The 14,561-nt window shown below is 49.9% G+C and overlaps 1 protein-coding gene across 1 annotated transcript in view; it reads left to right on the forward strand.

Annotated features, from left to right (window-relative positions):
• The window catches only part of PKP1 (plakophilin 1), a 48,675-nt gene that overhangs the window by 12,049 nt on the left and 22,065 nt on the right, over positions 1-14,561 (forward strand). The window contains exon 3 of the mRNA XM_064399143.1: positions 6,627-7,048. Within this exon, the coding sequence (XP_064255213.1) occupies positions 6,627-7,048 (422 nt within the window). The remainder of the gene's footprint in view (positions 1-6,626; positions 7,049-14,561) is intronic.

Raw genomic sequence — 14,561 nt, forward strand, 5'->3', positions numbered from 1 at the left:
ACCCAGGGTTAAGGAAGCTGGACTGGGCACCTAGAGCAGTGCAGTCATGGCAGAAGCCTGAGCATGAGCCACACCCTTGTCTCTGGCAGCTCAGGTCACCCCAAAAATGGAGTCTCTCCAGCAGTGTTGCAAAGCCACAGCCACAGTCAGGTGGGTTGCAGGGACCTTGGTGCTCACCCCAACTGCAGGTACAGCTTTGGAGAGACACAACCAAATCCTGAACACACGGAGGGCAGCACGTGGAGTTCCACCAGCAAAGATCTCTGAGGCTCAGTTCCCACCAGCTCTTGCCTGGGTCTGCTGTGTTGGCAGGTCCATTGCTGTCAGGGAGTTGGGGCATTCCCAGGTCCCACAGCATGACCAAGATGAGGCAGGACCAGGACAAGCTACAGAGCCCATCTGGCTCTCCATGCTGCTGCTTCCACAAGAAGGAAATCCCCCACATGATGTGGATGTGTCCAGTGTGTCCCCCCAGCACTGCCCCCAGCGAGGGCAAACCCTGGATGTGCTGGGGAGGGAGTCTCAGATGTGTCCTGTCTCCAGCAGATCCTTATCCCCACAGAGCTGAGCTGGGGCTTTCACAGAATCACAGGATCACTGGGGTTGGACAAGACCTCTAAGATCATCGAATCCACCCTTTGACCCATCACTGCTGAGTGCAGGGTCCAGTCATTTCTTGAACATCTCCAGGGACAGTGACCACACCGCTGCCCTGGGCTGACCATTCCAATGTTTAACAACCATTTCCATGAAGAAATTCCTCCTGGTGTCCAATCTGAAACTGCCCTGGCACAACTTGATGCCATTTCCTCTTGTCCTGTCCCTGTTCCCTGGGAGCAGGACCCAACCTCCCCAGGCGACCCCCTCCTGTCAGGAGTTGTGCAGAGCCAGAAGGTCCCCCCTGAGCCTCCTTTTCTCCAGGCTGAGCCCCTTTCCCAGCTCCCTCAGCCACTCCTGGTGCTCCAGACCCTTCCACAGCTCCGTTCCCTTACGTGGACAAGCTGCAGCCCCTCAGTGTCTCTCTTCCAGTGGGGGCAGGTGCTACTTTAACAACAGCTCTAGGAGCAGCCATGCTTCCAGACCAAGGAATATATGGCTGGTCTGGTGGTGCTGGATTAAAGCAGTTACCTGTAGTAATTACATCCGTTATGGCATTAATGAGAAACACACACCAGTGATCCCTCTGCACCAGAGACTGTAGGAATATTTTTAACCAAAACTCCTCTGTGGGATGAAGTGTCAGAGCTTTCTCTTAGAACATTACCTGAACAAGAGATGGTCACTGTTATTCCTGCCTGCCTTTGCCTCTTTGGACAAAATTTCTCATTGTCAGTGGGAGCTTTGTTCCATCAGGATTTCAGGTCAAAATTTGTTGTTTGTTGTGACAATGCATCCCAGCTTAAAAGAACCCCAAAAGAGAGTGGTTTGAATAATCTTGCCAGAGAAAACAAAGATTTAAAGTCACTGCACATCATTGCTTGGTCAGAGCCTGGTGTCCCTGGGAGATTTGCACAAGGCTTTAGGCTTTGGAACAGCAAGTTGGACAGTGCCTTCATTGGCCAGAAAAATGGAACCAGCAAGACCTAAATCTCAGCTGAATGAGAAAAAAAGAGATGAAAAGTCATAGGGGAAAGGCAGCTCCTGGGAGAGGTGGGAAGGAGCATTTCAGAAATAGATAAACAATGTATTTGCTGGTTTTGCAATTTTTCTCCCTGCCATGGAGGGAGCAGCACTCAGAGGGTTTCGCAAGGAGCGTGAGGAGCTCTCCCCACCCAGCACTCAGGGTGGGACCTGCTCAGGTTGCATCTCCTGTGCTTTGCCCTCCAGCCTGGGAGAAACCTGCTCCTGACGTGTTTATACGGAGCCCTCACTTCTCTGTCTGCTGCTCTAGAAACAAACAAATTGCAAGGGAAAAAAATCCAGGCAGGTAATGAACTGATGGCGTCCTCAGATGCGGAATCAGAACCACCCAGTTCTCTGGGAGGGCTCTGACGTGGGAAGGCAGAGCTGGATCCGGGTGCCATTCCTGGGCTGATGCACCTTGCTCCGTGCTTCTGATTCTCTGGAAACTAGGGGGAGGACAGACACTTTTCCTGCCAAGAAAATGGGTTTATGGAAGAAAAAAACAGAAAAGGACTCATGGCTGATGGCTGGGAAAATGCCATTTTGACTTTCTCTCTAGAACCACTTTTATTCCAGCTGACATAAGAGTTTAAAGATGTTTATTTACCTGTCTCACATGTTGGATATTCCAGTGGTTGTTCCAAGAACATACTGCAGGCTGAGAACTGGAGATGCACAAATGCTCATTAATTTAAAGGCAGGTCTGTGCTGCTGCCAGGGAGGGAAGCTCTTCCTCCCTGGGCCTGACAGGAGCAGCAGTGCCACCAGTGCTCATCTCCAGTGCCTTTCCTTCCTCCCTGCCTTCCCTGACTGTGAATGAACAGCTCCCAGGGCCTGGCCTCACACAAACACACTCATTTCACAGTGGGGAGGAGAAGTTCATGCTAAAATTCAGAATGTCAGGTGGCCTGGCTGCACCTGAGCATCCTCCTGCCTCCTAAAGCTACAGGGGACTGCCAGGGCCTGATGGAATGGCTGGAAGCAGAATCATAGGATCATAGGGTCGCAGAAGGGTTTGGATTGGAAGGGACCCTAAAGGTCATCTCATTCCACCCTCTGTCATAGGCAGAGACACCTTTCATTATCCCAGGTTGCTCCAAGCCCTATCCAACCTGGACTTGGGGATGGGGCAGCCGCAGCTTCTTTGGGCAGCCTGTGCCAGGACTTCCCCAGCGTCACAGGGAAGAATTTCTTCCCAAAATCCCATCTAACGCTGCCCTCTGGCAGTTTGAAGCCATTCCCCTTGTCTTGTGACCCCAGTTACTGATGAAAGATCCCTCTCTATCTTCCCTGTAGCCCCTTCAGATCCTGGAAGGTGCTGTGAGGTCTCCACACAACCTTCTTTTCTCTAGGCTGAATATTCCGAACTGTCCCAGACTGTCTCCACTGGGGAATTGCTCCAGTCCCCTTATAAGCTTGGTGGTTTCCTCTGGACTTACTCCAGCAGTTCCATGTCCTCATGTTTAGAGCACCAGAGCTGTGCAGAGGTGGGGTGTCCCAAGAGCAGAGTAGATGGGAAAATCCTCTCCCTCCCTGCAGCCCACACTGGGGGATGACAGGACATGAGCCCAGGACACGGATGATTTTCTGGGCTGCTCCTTGGCAATCCAAGGATTTGTGTGATAGAAGGAGACACCTTCCAAGCTGTCCTGACTTCTCAGCTCCTGTGGGGAGAAGCCTCAGTGATAGTCTGAGCCCTTCAAAATGCTTCCCAGATCCTGCAGTGCAGAGGGAATCGCTGCCTTCTGTTTCCACCCCACTGTGAGGGACTTCCTGGTCTTTCCCAGCATTTCCCCACATTCCTGAAGGCCAGAGGTGTGGATGGCACACCATGCACACACCCATGGGCAGGTGCAATTCACAGCATTAGGAAATCTGGGCACTGATGAGGTCTGAAGGCCAGAGATTGATTCTTTCCTTTCACTGCTGCTCTTCTGCACAGGGAGAGCTCCCTGCACACAGAGTGGCATCAGCAGAAGTTGGGGGCTGTTGTCTGGTCGCTCTTTAAACCACAGTCTGTGTGACACCTTCCCCCTCAGAGATGGCATCTTTCCTGACACAGAGTGCTTCACTTCTTCCTTGCTGGGCATCCCGTCTCACTGATGGCTGCAGGGAATTCCATTCCCTTGGCCACATTTGCTCCAGTGACGGTCCCTGACTTGGCTGGGTCAGCATGTAACACAGGAATTTAGGTTTAGTGTGGGGAAGCTTTGCCAGGAACAGGAAGGGATCAGATCAGTCCCGATCATGCAGAGATTCATAGGCTCAAGGTCTGAGGTCCATTGGAGCTGGCAGGAGAATCCTCATCGATCTGGAGACGTTGGATCAGGCTCCTGCTGCAAAAAGGAATTCTGAGATACCAATTAGGTCCGTGCCACTTGAAAGAGATTAAAATGGGCTCAGCCAAGCATCTGGTAGAATCAGCAATAAAAGTCCTGGACTGCCTTTGGTAATGAGCTTCACATCACACGGGAACGATTTTCCCATGAGTTTGCAAAAGGCTCCCCCGCCCTGCCAGGACCTGCTCGGACTTGCAGCCCAGGGCTCCTGTGTTGCAGAAAGGTGTCTTTGCAAAGCTTCACCCATCTCAGGGCTGCCAAGAAGGACAACACTATGGCCACTCTAAAACCCAGCAGGAAACCGAGAACCCATGATTCTGTCCAGCAAACAGAGACTCCCCCTCTCCCCTCAGTGAGTGCACTGCGGAGCAAATCCCAGCTTTAGATAAACAACAAGTTCCTCTTCCAGGCTTCCTGAGTCAGTTTCAGCAGATGCCCAGGGGCTCCGCAGCTCTGCCAAGCTTCTGACAGCCCTACAGAATAATCCCAGCTTAAACTGACTCATAAAGAAAACCAGCAGGGCTCACATCTGACAAGCTGCTCTCTGTCCTGCAGCTGCTGCCAGCGGCTCCACTGAGCACAAAGTCCACCCTGCACCTTCCCACTGCAGCCCTGTCCATCCCTCATTGACCCCAGGGTTTCTGAACCCAGGAAAATTAATTGAAATGAGGATGATATCACCTCAGAAAGACATATATGGTAGATCATGACTTCATGGAAGGTCACTTCGCTGTTGCTGTGTGTGTACTCCCAAGCAAAACTGGGATGGACAAACCCTGTGTGTATGTGGCCATCCTGGATTTTATCCTGGGCAGCACAGGGCTTGTCCCACTGCCAGAGAGCCCCCAAGACTCATCACATTCTGCTGTGATGTGCCTCACCCTGGCTCTTCTTTTCACCTGCAACCTGTCCTTCCAAACCCTGGGAGCTCTGCAGGGAGCTCTGCAGGAGGCTCTGAACCTGCCCCTATGCCACTCAGCACAGGTTTGTTCTGTGTCCTCTGGAGAAGGCACAGAGAGAAGCTGCTTCCCTTTTGTCCCCTTGCAGCAGTTCACCTTTTAGATGCACATCTGAAAGTCTGAAAACTACTCAAATAGCAGTGATCTGGGCATCAGCAGAGCTGGACTAAAGGGTTTAGTCCCACCTGGGTGGTGCCAGGGAGCCCCTTGTGAAGGGTTTCAGCCGTTACCTCTGCAGCTCTCTGGGACACAGCCAAGAGGATTCCCTGCATTCCTGAAGATCAGTTTGTTAATGGAAATATTTTGCTTAATTAATTAACATAATGACAATTCTGCAGAGTGTTGGAGGCAGGAATGATGCTGAGTATGCTGGCGCTGGGATGGAGCTAGGGCAGAGCTGAGGGACTCAGGGTGAGCCAACAGAGGATTCCCATTTCTCTATCACAGAGTGTTTCTAGGCTAGGAAATACAGAAATTTTTTTTTTCAGTGACATGAACCATTACACCAGGCACAGGCTTTTCACAATTCCAAGGAAATGGTTAGGAGCCAGTGTTGACTTTTCTGTCCCAGCCAAAGGGACCCTTGGGTGGCCTTTGCAGAAAGCAGCACCCAAAGTGCCACTGCTTAGAGCTGGATGAGAAAAGACCACTTTGATCCAACAGGAGACCATGGATGAGCTTTCCCAGGATAATCAAAGGGAGATGGGGAAGGCAGTTTTATTCCTTAGTTCTTTTTATCCCTGTTTGCTGTATGCCTTGGAGATCTCCTTGCCAGACTGCTGAGAGGATGCAGAGCACAAACTCAGCATCATGGGGCAAACAGCCCTAAAACAGTTTAATTTCTTTTCCTTTCTGGAGTACACACCTGAATGAGTTGTCTCACATTTGAACATAACCCTGCAGGCTCCCACAAGCCAGCACTGACATCCCAAAGGTTTAACATTGCAGAAGAAGATTGAATTCAGTCCTGGTGTGGCAAACTTGATCCAAATCTGGAGGACTTCTGATGAAGGGGTGAAGGCATTTTGAACTGACAGCAGGGCAGCTAAAGCCATCTTTTTGTTTTGCTAATTGTAGATGGTTTATTTTATCATCTTTTATCCTTTCTTTTTTTACTTCCTGTCTTAGTCATCTCAGTTTTTATTGCATATTCCCCATTGTTCCCAGAGCATCCCATTATCTGAGCAGATACTACACGCCTTGTAACTCATAAGCAGATATTCATTGTCTCCACTTGTTTCTTGGCACAAGAAACAAGATTCAAGAACCTCTTCTTACTAATTTTTCACTCCCTTTACTCCCTTTCTAAGGAACTAATAGATGGGAGGGGAAGAAAAGAGCATAAGGAAATTAAAAATAACTGCAGGGACTGCTGGAAGGTCAGCTCCATGATAGTGAGAGATATGCAGTGAGCTCCTGTATTTACAGGGTGGGTTAGGCCCTGTGTGTGTTGGGAATAAATCACTTTCTCTATTGCAAGGGTCACGTTTCAGCTTTCAGTTCTACTTTAAAGCTCCTGGATCCCACATCCTGATCCCTCAGCGTCCCTGATACCCAGGTGGGGTTTGGCTCCTTTGTACGGGCTGCAGGCTGGATAACCTCCCATAAATTTTGGGCACAAAAATGCTTGAGAGGGAAGCAGTAAACGGGCAGCGAGGTGGGCCCAGCTCAGCTCAGCCCTAACGCTGTGTTTGGTGTTTGGCAGCTCTACAACGGGACGCTGAAGCGGGACGTGGAGAGCCGGCGCTACAGCTCCTACAGCCAGATGGAGGGCTGGGCCAGCCGGGCCCACAGCAAGGCGCTGTGCAGCCCCCGGGCCGGCAGCGACTACTGCTTCGTGCAGAACATCAAGAGCAGCCGCAGCGAGCCCGACCTCTACTGCGAGCCGCCCCGCGGCACCCTGCGCAAGGCCCACGGCGGCGGCCGGGCCGAGCACAAGGCCACGCTCAACCGCCAGAGCATCTACAGCAGCTGCAGCACCCAGCAGGGAACCAGCAGGACCAGTAAAAAAGTGCCAGCGCGGGCCCTGTCCTGCCCCTCGAGCAACAAGCCCGACGTGGTCTATGCCCAGCCCGTGATGAGCTGCAAACAGGACGGGGTCTATGGACAGGCCCAGTCCAGCTCCAAGTAAGTGCTCTGACCCTGAGGGAGCGTGGACGGTGCTCGGAGCTCTGTCCCCCAGAGCCCTTACCAGCGCATCCTGCAGCAAAGTGGGGCAGATGAGTCACTCCTAAGGGCTTGATTTCGTTTCCTGGGCTGTGGAGGGGAACTGATAGGACTGGCTCAGTGCAGATATCTCTGCTGTAGCTCTGTGATATTGGGCAACACAATCCCTCAGTCTCTGTGGTGGCATTAACCCACAGTGATATGAGGATGGGGAGGTGAAGAGCAGAAGGCCTGATGTGCAGTCAAGGGTGTCTTTCCTGGCTGTCCTTCTGCTTCAGCCTGGCAGAAAACTTACCCAAAAAAACCCTCTCTTGGAAAGCGTCAGTTCCTGAGGGTCTTACTCAGAGCAGAGCTGAGAGCCTGTAAGCAGTGGTGTTTCCCTCTCTTCTCTCCACCCAGCCCCTACTTAATTTGCTCAAAAGGTCTGATTTGGGTTCCAGAAAAAAACTGAGTCATAAATTGAAATAAATATCCTAACTGAAATAATCTGACTAACCAGGAAAGAGGAGCCAGTGGAAGCTGTTCAGTTCTTTCCTGTCCAGAGCATCCAGTCCTATTTGGGATAGGAAAGATATAAGGGTGGAGGACAGGCCATCATGTTGGAACATCAAATCACTTCCTGTAGATGTTGCCTACAAGCACAGGGCATGTAAAACACAGCAGTGAGCTCAGACCCTCCCAAGGATGTACCTGTGAATGCAGCAGAGTTGCTACTGACAATCACCTGGCTGGGTGGTGATTGAATGCTGCCCCAATGCCCTGTGCTACCTCCAGCTCTGGAGCACCAACCATGTTCTGTTGCAGTCTTGGGAGAGACTTGGTCTGCACAAGCCATAGTCTTGGAAGCCTTGGAAGACCATGGTTTGCATATTTTGAACTGCAAAACATTGCAGTGAAAGCAGGAGGAGGGGCTGCAGCTTCCACAAGAGTTCCCAGGGCTACTGCACTTCCTGTGCTGCATCACCATCATGCAGGACTGGCTCTGCTCCAGCCCAGAAGCTCTCACAGCTCCCTGACAGAGGGGGAATTTTGTCACACTAACTGTAAAAGCTCCCGAACTCATTCCTGGTGGTCCCTGGTCCCAAGGAGAAATCTCCCACTGCAGGATGTGTATGAGACTGTTTATCAGGACTCATAGACTTTGTCAGAACTCCCAGCAAAGGTCTGAAACTGTTGAGTTGTTGCCCCAAGGAATGATGGAGATACTGAGAAAATCCCCTTCCCTTTCAGCAGTGTAAGCCAAACTGTGCCCTTTTCCACATCTAAATGTCCCAGGTTACTCTGGCTAAGCCTCCCTCCTTTGGGATTGAGTGGGAGGGTATGTCCCAGAGCAAGGATGCCAAGAAACATCACTGCCCCAGAATGTTAGAAGGACAGAATGTTATCATGAGCCCTTGGCTGCCCATGTGCCCAGTTACTCCATGTTTGACACATGCCAGATTAGCCCTGGCCAGCCCAGAGCATTGATGGCCTTGGCTTGCTGCTGTCAGCAGCTCTGTAAATCCTCTGGAACAGGATCCAGAAATGTTACACAAACTGGAAGTGATCTGTTCTAGGGAGTTTCTCACTGAAGAGCAGAAAGTGTAGTGGGGGACGGTGGCAGAATGCCTGAACTCAGGGCTGCAGCTGCCCTCTCCTAGGGAGGACACAGCTTTGGAGCAGTTAGTCCTGGAAGGCTCTGGCCAAAGCCACGGTCAGGGACTTGGTCATGGCTTTGGAGAGGTCACTTGGAGAATGATGGCATTTTCCGAGAGGAGAGCTGCTGTTTTGAGAGGGATCCTCTCCAGCTCTGGTTGCCCTTGGTTAGGGAGTGGCTCCATTTACACACTCCTGGCTTGGGGCACGGCTCATCTGGCAGAACTGGTTCTGCTGTGGAAACCTCAGGCTCCAAGTTGGGCTTCGAGTTGAGGGCTCAGCTGGGGCTGTGGTCCCCTGGGTGAATCTGATGTGGCTGTCGCACAGCCCCTGCTCTGCCTGAAGCTCTGCAGAGCTGGGCTAGTGCAGGGGGCACCTGGTACAGGAGTTGTGCTCAGAGGGGAGGAGGTTGAGAGCAGCTGTCCTTAAAGCTTTGGAGACATAACAAAGTTGTCCTTTTTGGGAAAATTACTGTTTTGGATGACTCTTAGCCCTCAGAAGTGTCTTGCAGAGCACTCTTGGCTTTGCTCTCAGTGTGCTCTTGTTGGGGAGGGGCTTCTGAGGTGGGTCAGGAACATGTCTGGGCTCTCCTTGCTATGTAGGGCTTTGTGTCTGGAGGATTCTCCACCTAGAGATTTCAATCTTCCCTTGGCTCCCCCGATGTTGAGTAAGGAGAGCTTTGCTTGTAGGTACCCCATTATTAACCTCCACATGCAGGAACAGGGCTCAGCTGGGTCACAGCTGCTGCCAGTTCCAATTTTGGGGCTCTGTCTGTCCATTCTGGTCATTCTCCAGGTGCAGTTTGTGCCTTTGTGACATGGAGAATTCTGTGTTCAGTTTTTGTGCTGCAGATCTCCTGTTTTGGCATCTGTTGGATGTCTTGTCTGCAGGTTTGCCAACAGCCTGCAAGAGCAAGGGGAGGGCTGGATGCTTTCCATGCTTTCTGAGGTGATCCATGGGGTGATTTCCATTGCTGTGAGAGGGATTGCAGTGGGACCTGTGCTCCACCGGGTCTGTCTGTGATACAAAACTCTGTAATGCCTATGGACTGGCTCCAGAGTGATGCTCTGCTGTGGATCTGGTCTCCCTGGATGGTGTGAGAGGAAAAATGGGTCACTGAGTGTTCTCAGGTGGCAACAATGGTGTGCAGGGATCAAAATTCTGAGTGTGCAAAAACTGTCGAACTGTGTGCTGAGCAGTCCCTCTGCACTTGGTTACAAAGTTATTTCCACAACTCTTCTTGATTATGTGATTGCTGCCATTTATTGAACTGGCTTTGGCTGCATGAGACAGGGAAGAGCTGTCTCTGATAACTGATACCCCTCAGAGTCCTCTCTCTTACAGCAGCAACTCTGGCCAAAGCCCTTTCTTCCAACTGCCTGCTGAGCAGTTTAACACTGAACTGTTTGTCAGGAAAAGCCATTCTGTAATTCCCTTATAAACTAAATCATAACACAGGGCTTTATTCACCCCATGCTGTTGGTCCTGGTGATGAAATCTGAGTTCTGCACTGTTTGCCAGATCAGGAGGTTGAACACTATTTAAAACTCCTCATGCAGTTTATTCTCCTCCACCAGCTCTGTTGTCATGATCCTTCCTCAATGAGCAGAGAGGGACCTTCTCATGTCTGTTCCATTTCTTCCATAAAAATTTCTTCACAGAAAGGGTTGTAAAACATTGGAAGGGGCTGCCCAGGGAGGTGGTGTAGTCCCCATCACTAGAGGTGCCCGAGGAACACCTGGATGTGGCACTGAGTGCTCTGGGCTGGGTGACAAGGTGAGAATTGGCCACAGGTGGACCAAATGGTCTCAGAGGTCTTTTCCAACCTCAGTGATTCTGGGATTCCAGACATACTTCTCTTCACTCAGAGACTTGAGCCTTGGTAATCATTATGTCATATCTGGATAAACATTTCCAAGCTCAGCATCTCTGGCCTGAGCTCAGACGTTCAGGGTGTTCCAGTGGCTCCTGCCCAAAGGCTGCTCTCAATGAGCAGCATTCACATTTTGCCAAAATGCAGCTCTCTGGAGTCTGGTAGAGCTGGAGGAATTTTCTTGGTGTCGAGGACTCCCTGTTCTCCACAGAGCCCTTCTCCTTCCTGATCTCTTGTGACATCCCCCAGAGCTGCACTATTTCATTCTAGAAGCTGCTGCAGCACCGATGATTTCAACAGCTGGTGGAGACCACCCACATCTGCCCATTTTTAACTATTTCCTCTGCTGGGTGGCACTTGCAGCATGCTCCAGGTGACAGGGTAGTACTCTAGGCAAGCAGCTTTTGGCTAAATTACATGTTGTAATGTTATTGATGTTATTGATACTATTTATGCCCACTCAGGATAAAAGTTTCTACATCCTACTTGGTCATCAGGGAGCAATGCTAAGAAGCAGTAACAAACAATGGGATGTTTAATTCTCCTGGGAAATTTGGAGTCTTTGTGCCCCTCCAACTGGTACAAGAAATCTGTGTCCACCAAGGACTGACATTGTATTAGTTCTGCTTAGAGCTGTTGTACTTTGTGCTTCAGGGGCCTCATGGCACAGACAGGGCAAGGTGGTGGCCCTGGTATCTGTGGCCCTGCAGTGGTCTGAGCTGGTCACACCACTTCAGGAGATGCCTCTCTCTGAGCTGAGCTGCCCAGTGCCAATGGGGCTGAATTCAGAGACAGGTCCCTGAGTTACCTCCTAACAAAGCCAACACCTCTTGTTGTTCTCAGGGAACCCCAGATGTCTGAGCTGGAGACATGGCTGAGAGCCCAGACTCATCCCACCCCTGGAGAAGGGGGTTTTCTCCTTTGGGAGCATGGAATGGGGAGCTGGGTGTCTGCAGACAGTCCCTGGCTGAGGGTTTGCTGATCTGGATCAGGAGCCTTTAATGGCCACCTGCAAACCCACACTTACCTTTGGCCCCATTGGGAGATGTGGATGCTCTTCCCTTTGGAGTTCTCTGAGTGTGGAGAAGGAGACTGAAACACCTCATTAGAGACCATGTGAGTGTCTCTCCAGGCACCTGGGAATCCGTAACATCTCGGAGTTGCTCTGCCAGAGGTCTTGGATGTCTCAGCTGGCTGCTGTGCAGGTGGCAGTATGGACTAGGGCAACCCTTTGGGATTTCTTAGTGCCACATTTGCCTCTGGTGACACGGACCTGGCCCCAGCTGAGCTGCTGCAGTCCCTGTGCTGTGCCTGAAGCTCAGGGACAGTGTGTCCCCAACAACCATTCCCTTCTGAGCTCAGCTTCTCTGGCAGTACTGCAAATAGAGAAAAGGACAAGAGTTGTTGAAATAGTCAGGAAAGGTGCTGAGGGTGTTTTCTGATCTATCTCTTTGTCTTTTGGGATAATTAGAGCTGATCAATATCAAAACATTAATTTTTCAGGGCTAAGCCATGCAGTGAAAGCAGAACCGAGCACGATGTAAGGCACCTTCATTTTGGTTTGGTTTTATTTGGGATAGAATACTGGGATGTGCTGAACACTGTTTTGAGAGTCTCTACTCTGATTTTATTAATGAACAATGAAATTTGTTAATTCCTCCTCTCTTGGGACCTGTAGCCCTAACAAGCAGGACAGAAACTTAGATGGGAATTAACACAAAACTATCTGCTCATGAAATGTGAAGGAAATTGCTTTTCTCTGATCCTGATCCTCTTCAGTATTTGTTTGCCTTCCATTCCAGAATCTGATCTTTTTTGTCTCCACTGAATAATTTCTAGTTGACGTCTCTTCCTAGTCTGCTTCTTTCTCGTGGAAGAACAACCTTTGGAGCTCTTCCTACCACTCACTTTGGGCAAACCACTTTGCCCAGGCTGGAGATGGCTCAGTCCAAGAGTTTGTCTTGAAGTAGGTTGTTGTTCCCACAGTGTGAATCTGGTTGGGAATATCTCTGATTGGCTGAGGAACAATCTCCCCTTTGCTGGACTTTGCCAGGGTGATTTTATTCTCAGGTAGGAGAAATCCCTGCTGCTTCCTGGGCAGTGTGACTGAGCCTGACTGCTGACCTGCTGTGAATTTCTGCTGAGGAGACAGCAGGGAAAAGGGAGCCTTCCCCATCTTCTCCCACAGAACTGCACCTGCATCCCCAGGTTTTCCCAGCTGGAGGAGGGTTTGTCCCTCTGTGGAGTGGGTATGAAGAAAATTGCCTTCCTTGAGCAGCTGGACCAAGTGGACATCCTTTTGTCTCAGAAAAAGTGCCTTTGATTCAATAATTATAAAGCAAAATAGGTCACTATGATTACATGGCCACTGACCTGGTATTTTTACCAATCTGCCTCTCTTCCCATACCTCCAGTCCAGGTCCCAGTTCCTAAAGGAGAAGCCCCTTCCTGGTGCAGGATCCATCAGTTGTCAGCTCAATCATCTCAGGAGCATGAAAAAAACCTGAGAAAAAAATCACATCCTGGATCCAGCCCAAAGGTTTCTGGGGCTCCATACATTCTAGTTTACTTAGTCTTTCCAGTTGTGTGTCTCCTTGTTGCAAGTTTAATGGAAGTTCCTTGGTGCCAGGTTTTGATAGAGGTTCAAACTGATGAAAAGTCTTATGAGGAAGTGATGTTTTATTGCAGTGTAGAAATAAAAGTGGAATGAAGTTTACCCAGCCTTGGACATGGAATGCTTAAGGTCCAACCCCAGACTGTTGTCTTTCATTCCTGCATACCAAGAGAGGCAGAGGTGTCTCCAGAGGGCAGGGCTTCCTCTCCTAGGAAAAATGTCCAAGACATAAAGGCAAGGTGGTTTTTGCAAGCACTGATTTCTTTCCACTGATTCCACAGGTGCTTGAATGAGTGATGCAGGCAGAGTGTAACTTTATGCCAGTGAGGGCAGTGGAGACCAGAGTCCTTCATACTGCCTTTTGTGTGAAATTCCCAGTAGAATTGTGCATATTATTCCCTGCTCTGTGCTGTGTGGAGGGGAGCCCTTAGATTCATAGGGATAAATGTTCTATCTCACTGTAGGTGCTGCTGGTGGTGACCACATGTCCTTTCCAGATCTTTATTCTGTACATTTCTTTGGCACATTCAAAGCAGCTCTCTCCATCCCATGCCTAGAAGTGCTACTGTCTTGTGGTGAAATTTAACACGTCAAATGTAATGGGTTCATTTAAAGAACTTATTAAAAATCACTGTTCTGTTGGTCTATGGCATTGTCTGAAGATGAGCAGCCCCTCTACAGAGTCACTCCTGGTATGACATGTAGCAAAAATGTATATAAATAAATGTGGTTCAATCAGGGGCTGATTTCCTGACCTCCATGTAAAACTCCCCATCAGTCCAAGGGAGCATCATCAGCCAGGCACAGCCACGACCTCACTGGCCTGGGAAAGCCCTCACACTTCTGGATTCCATCCACTGCTAATGTTATTTGTATCCTTTCACTGCTGACAGTAAAACCAAACAGGAGTTTGGTTTTGACTCTCCTCAGTCCTGGATTTTGCAAATTAATGCAGCCACCACTGCCATGACCTGAGATCCCTGTGTAGCCTCTGCAGGATTCAGCTGAAAGGGTGCTGAGAGGAGACAGGAACCTTCAATTACATTAATTTCTATAGCTGGAAGCACAAACAAGCTTTGCAGTTCAGACCCCCCTGAAAGTTTGGACCCTTTTCTCATTTTATGTGGTTAGAACATCACAGATGGTACTGAATAAGAACAGGCCAAAAAGAGCAGGACTTTCACGTTTCTAAACAAGTGGGATAACTTCTAGATGTTTGTATTTCTCTCAAGGTTCCAGTCCTGCCACAAGCCAGAGGAAATCATATCCTTCCTTTTGAGTTGCAGGCACATTCTTTACCTCTAACAGGGACAATGACAGTGGTCAGCTTTTATAAGAGCTTGGAGACAGCC

The sequence above is a fragment of the Passer domesticus genome, chromosome 25 (assembly GCF_036417665.1).
Source record: "Passer domesticus isolate bPasDom1 chromosome 25, bPasDom1.hap1, whole genome shotgun sequence".
Taxonomy (NCBI): domain Eukaryota; kingdom Metazoa; phylum Chordata; class Aves; order Passeriformes; family Passeridae; genus Passer; species Passer domesticus.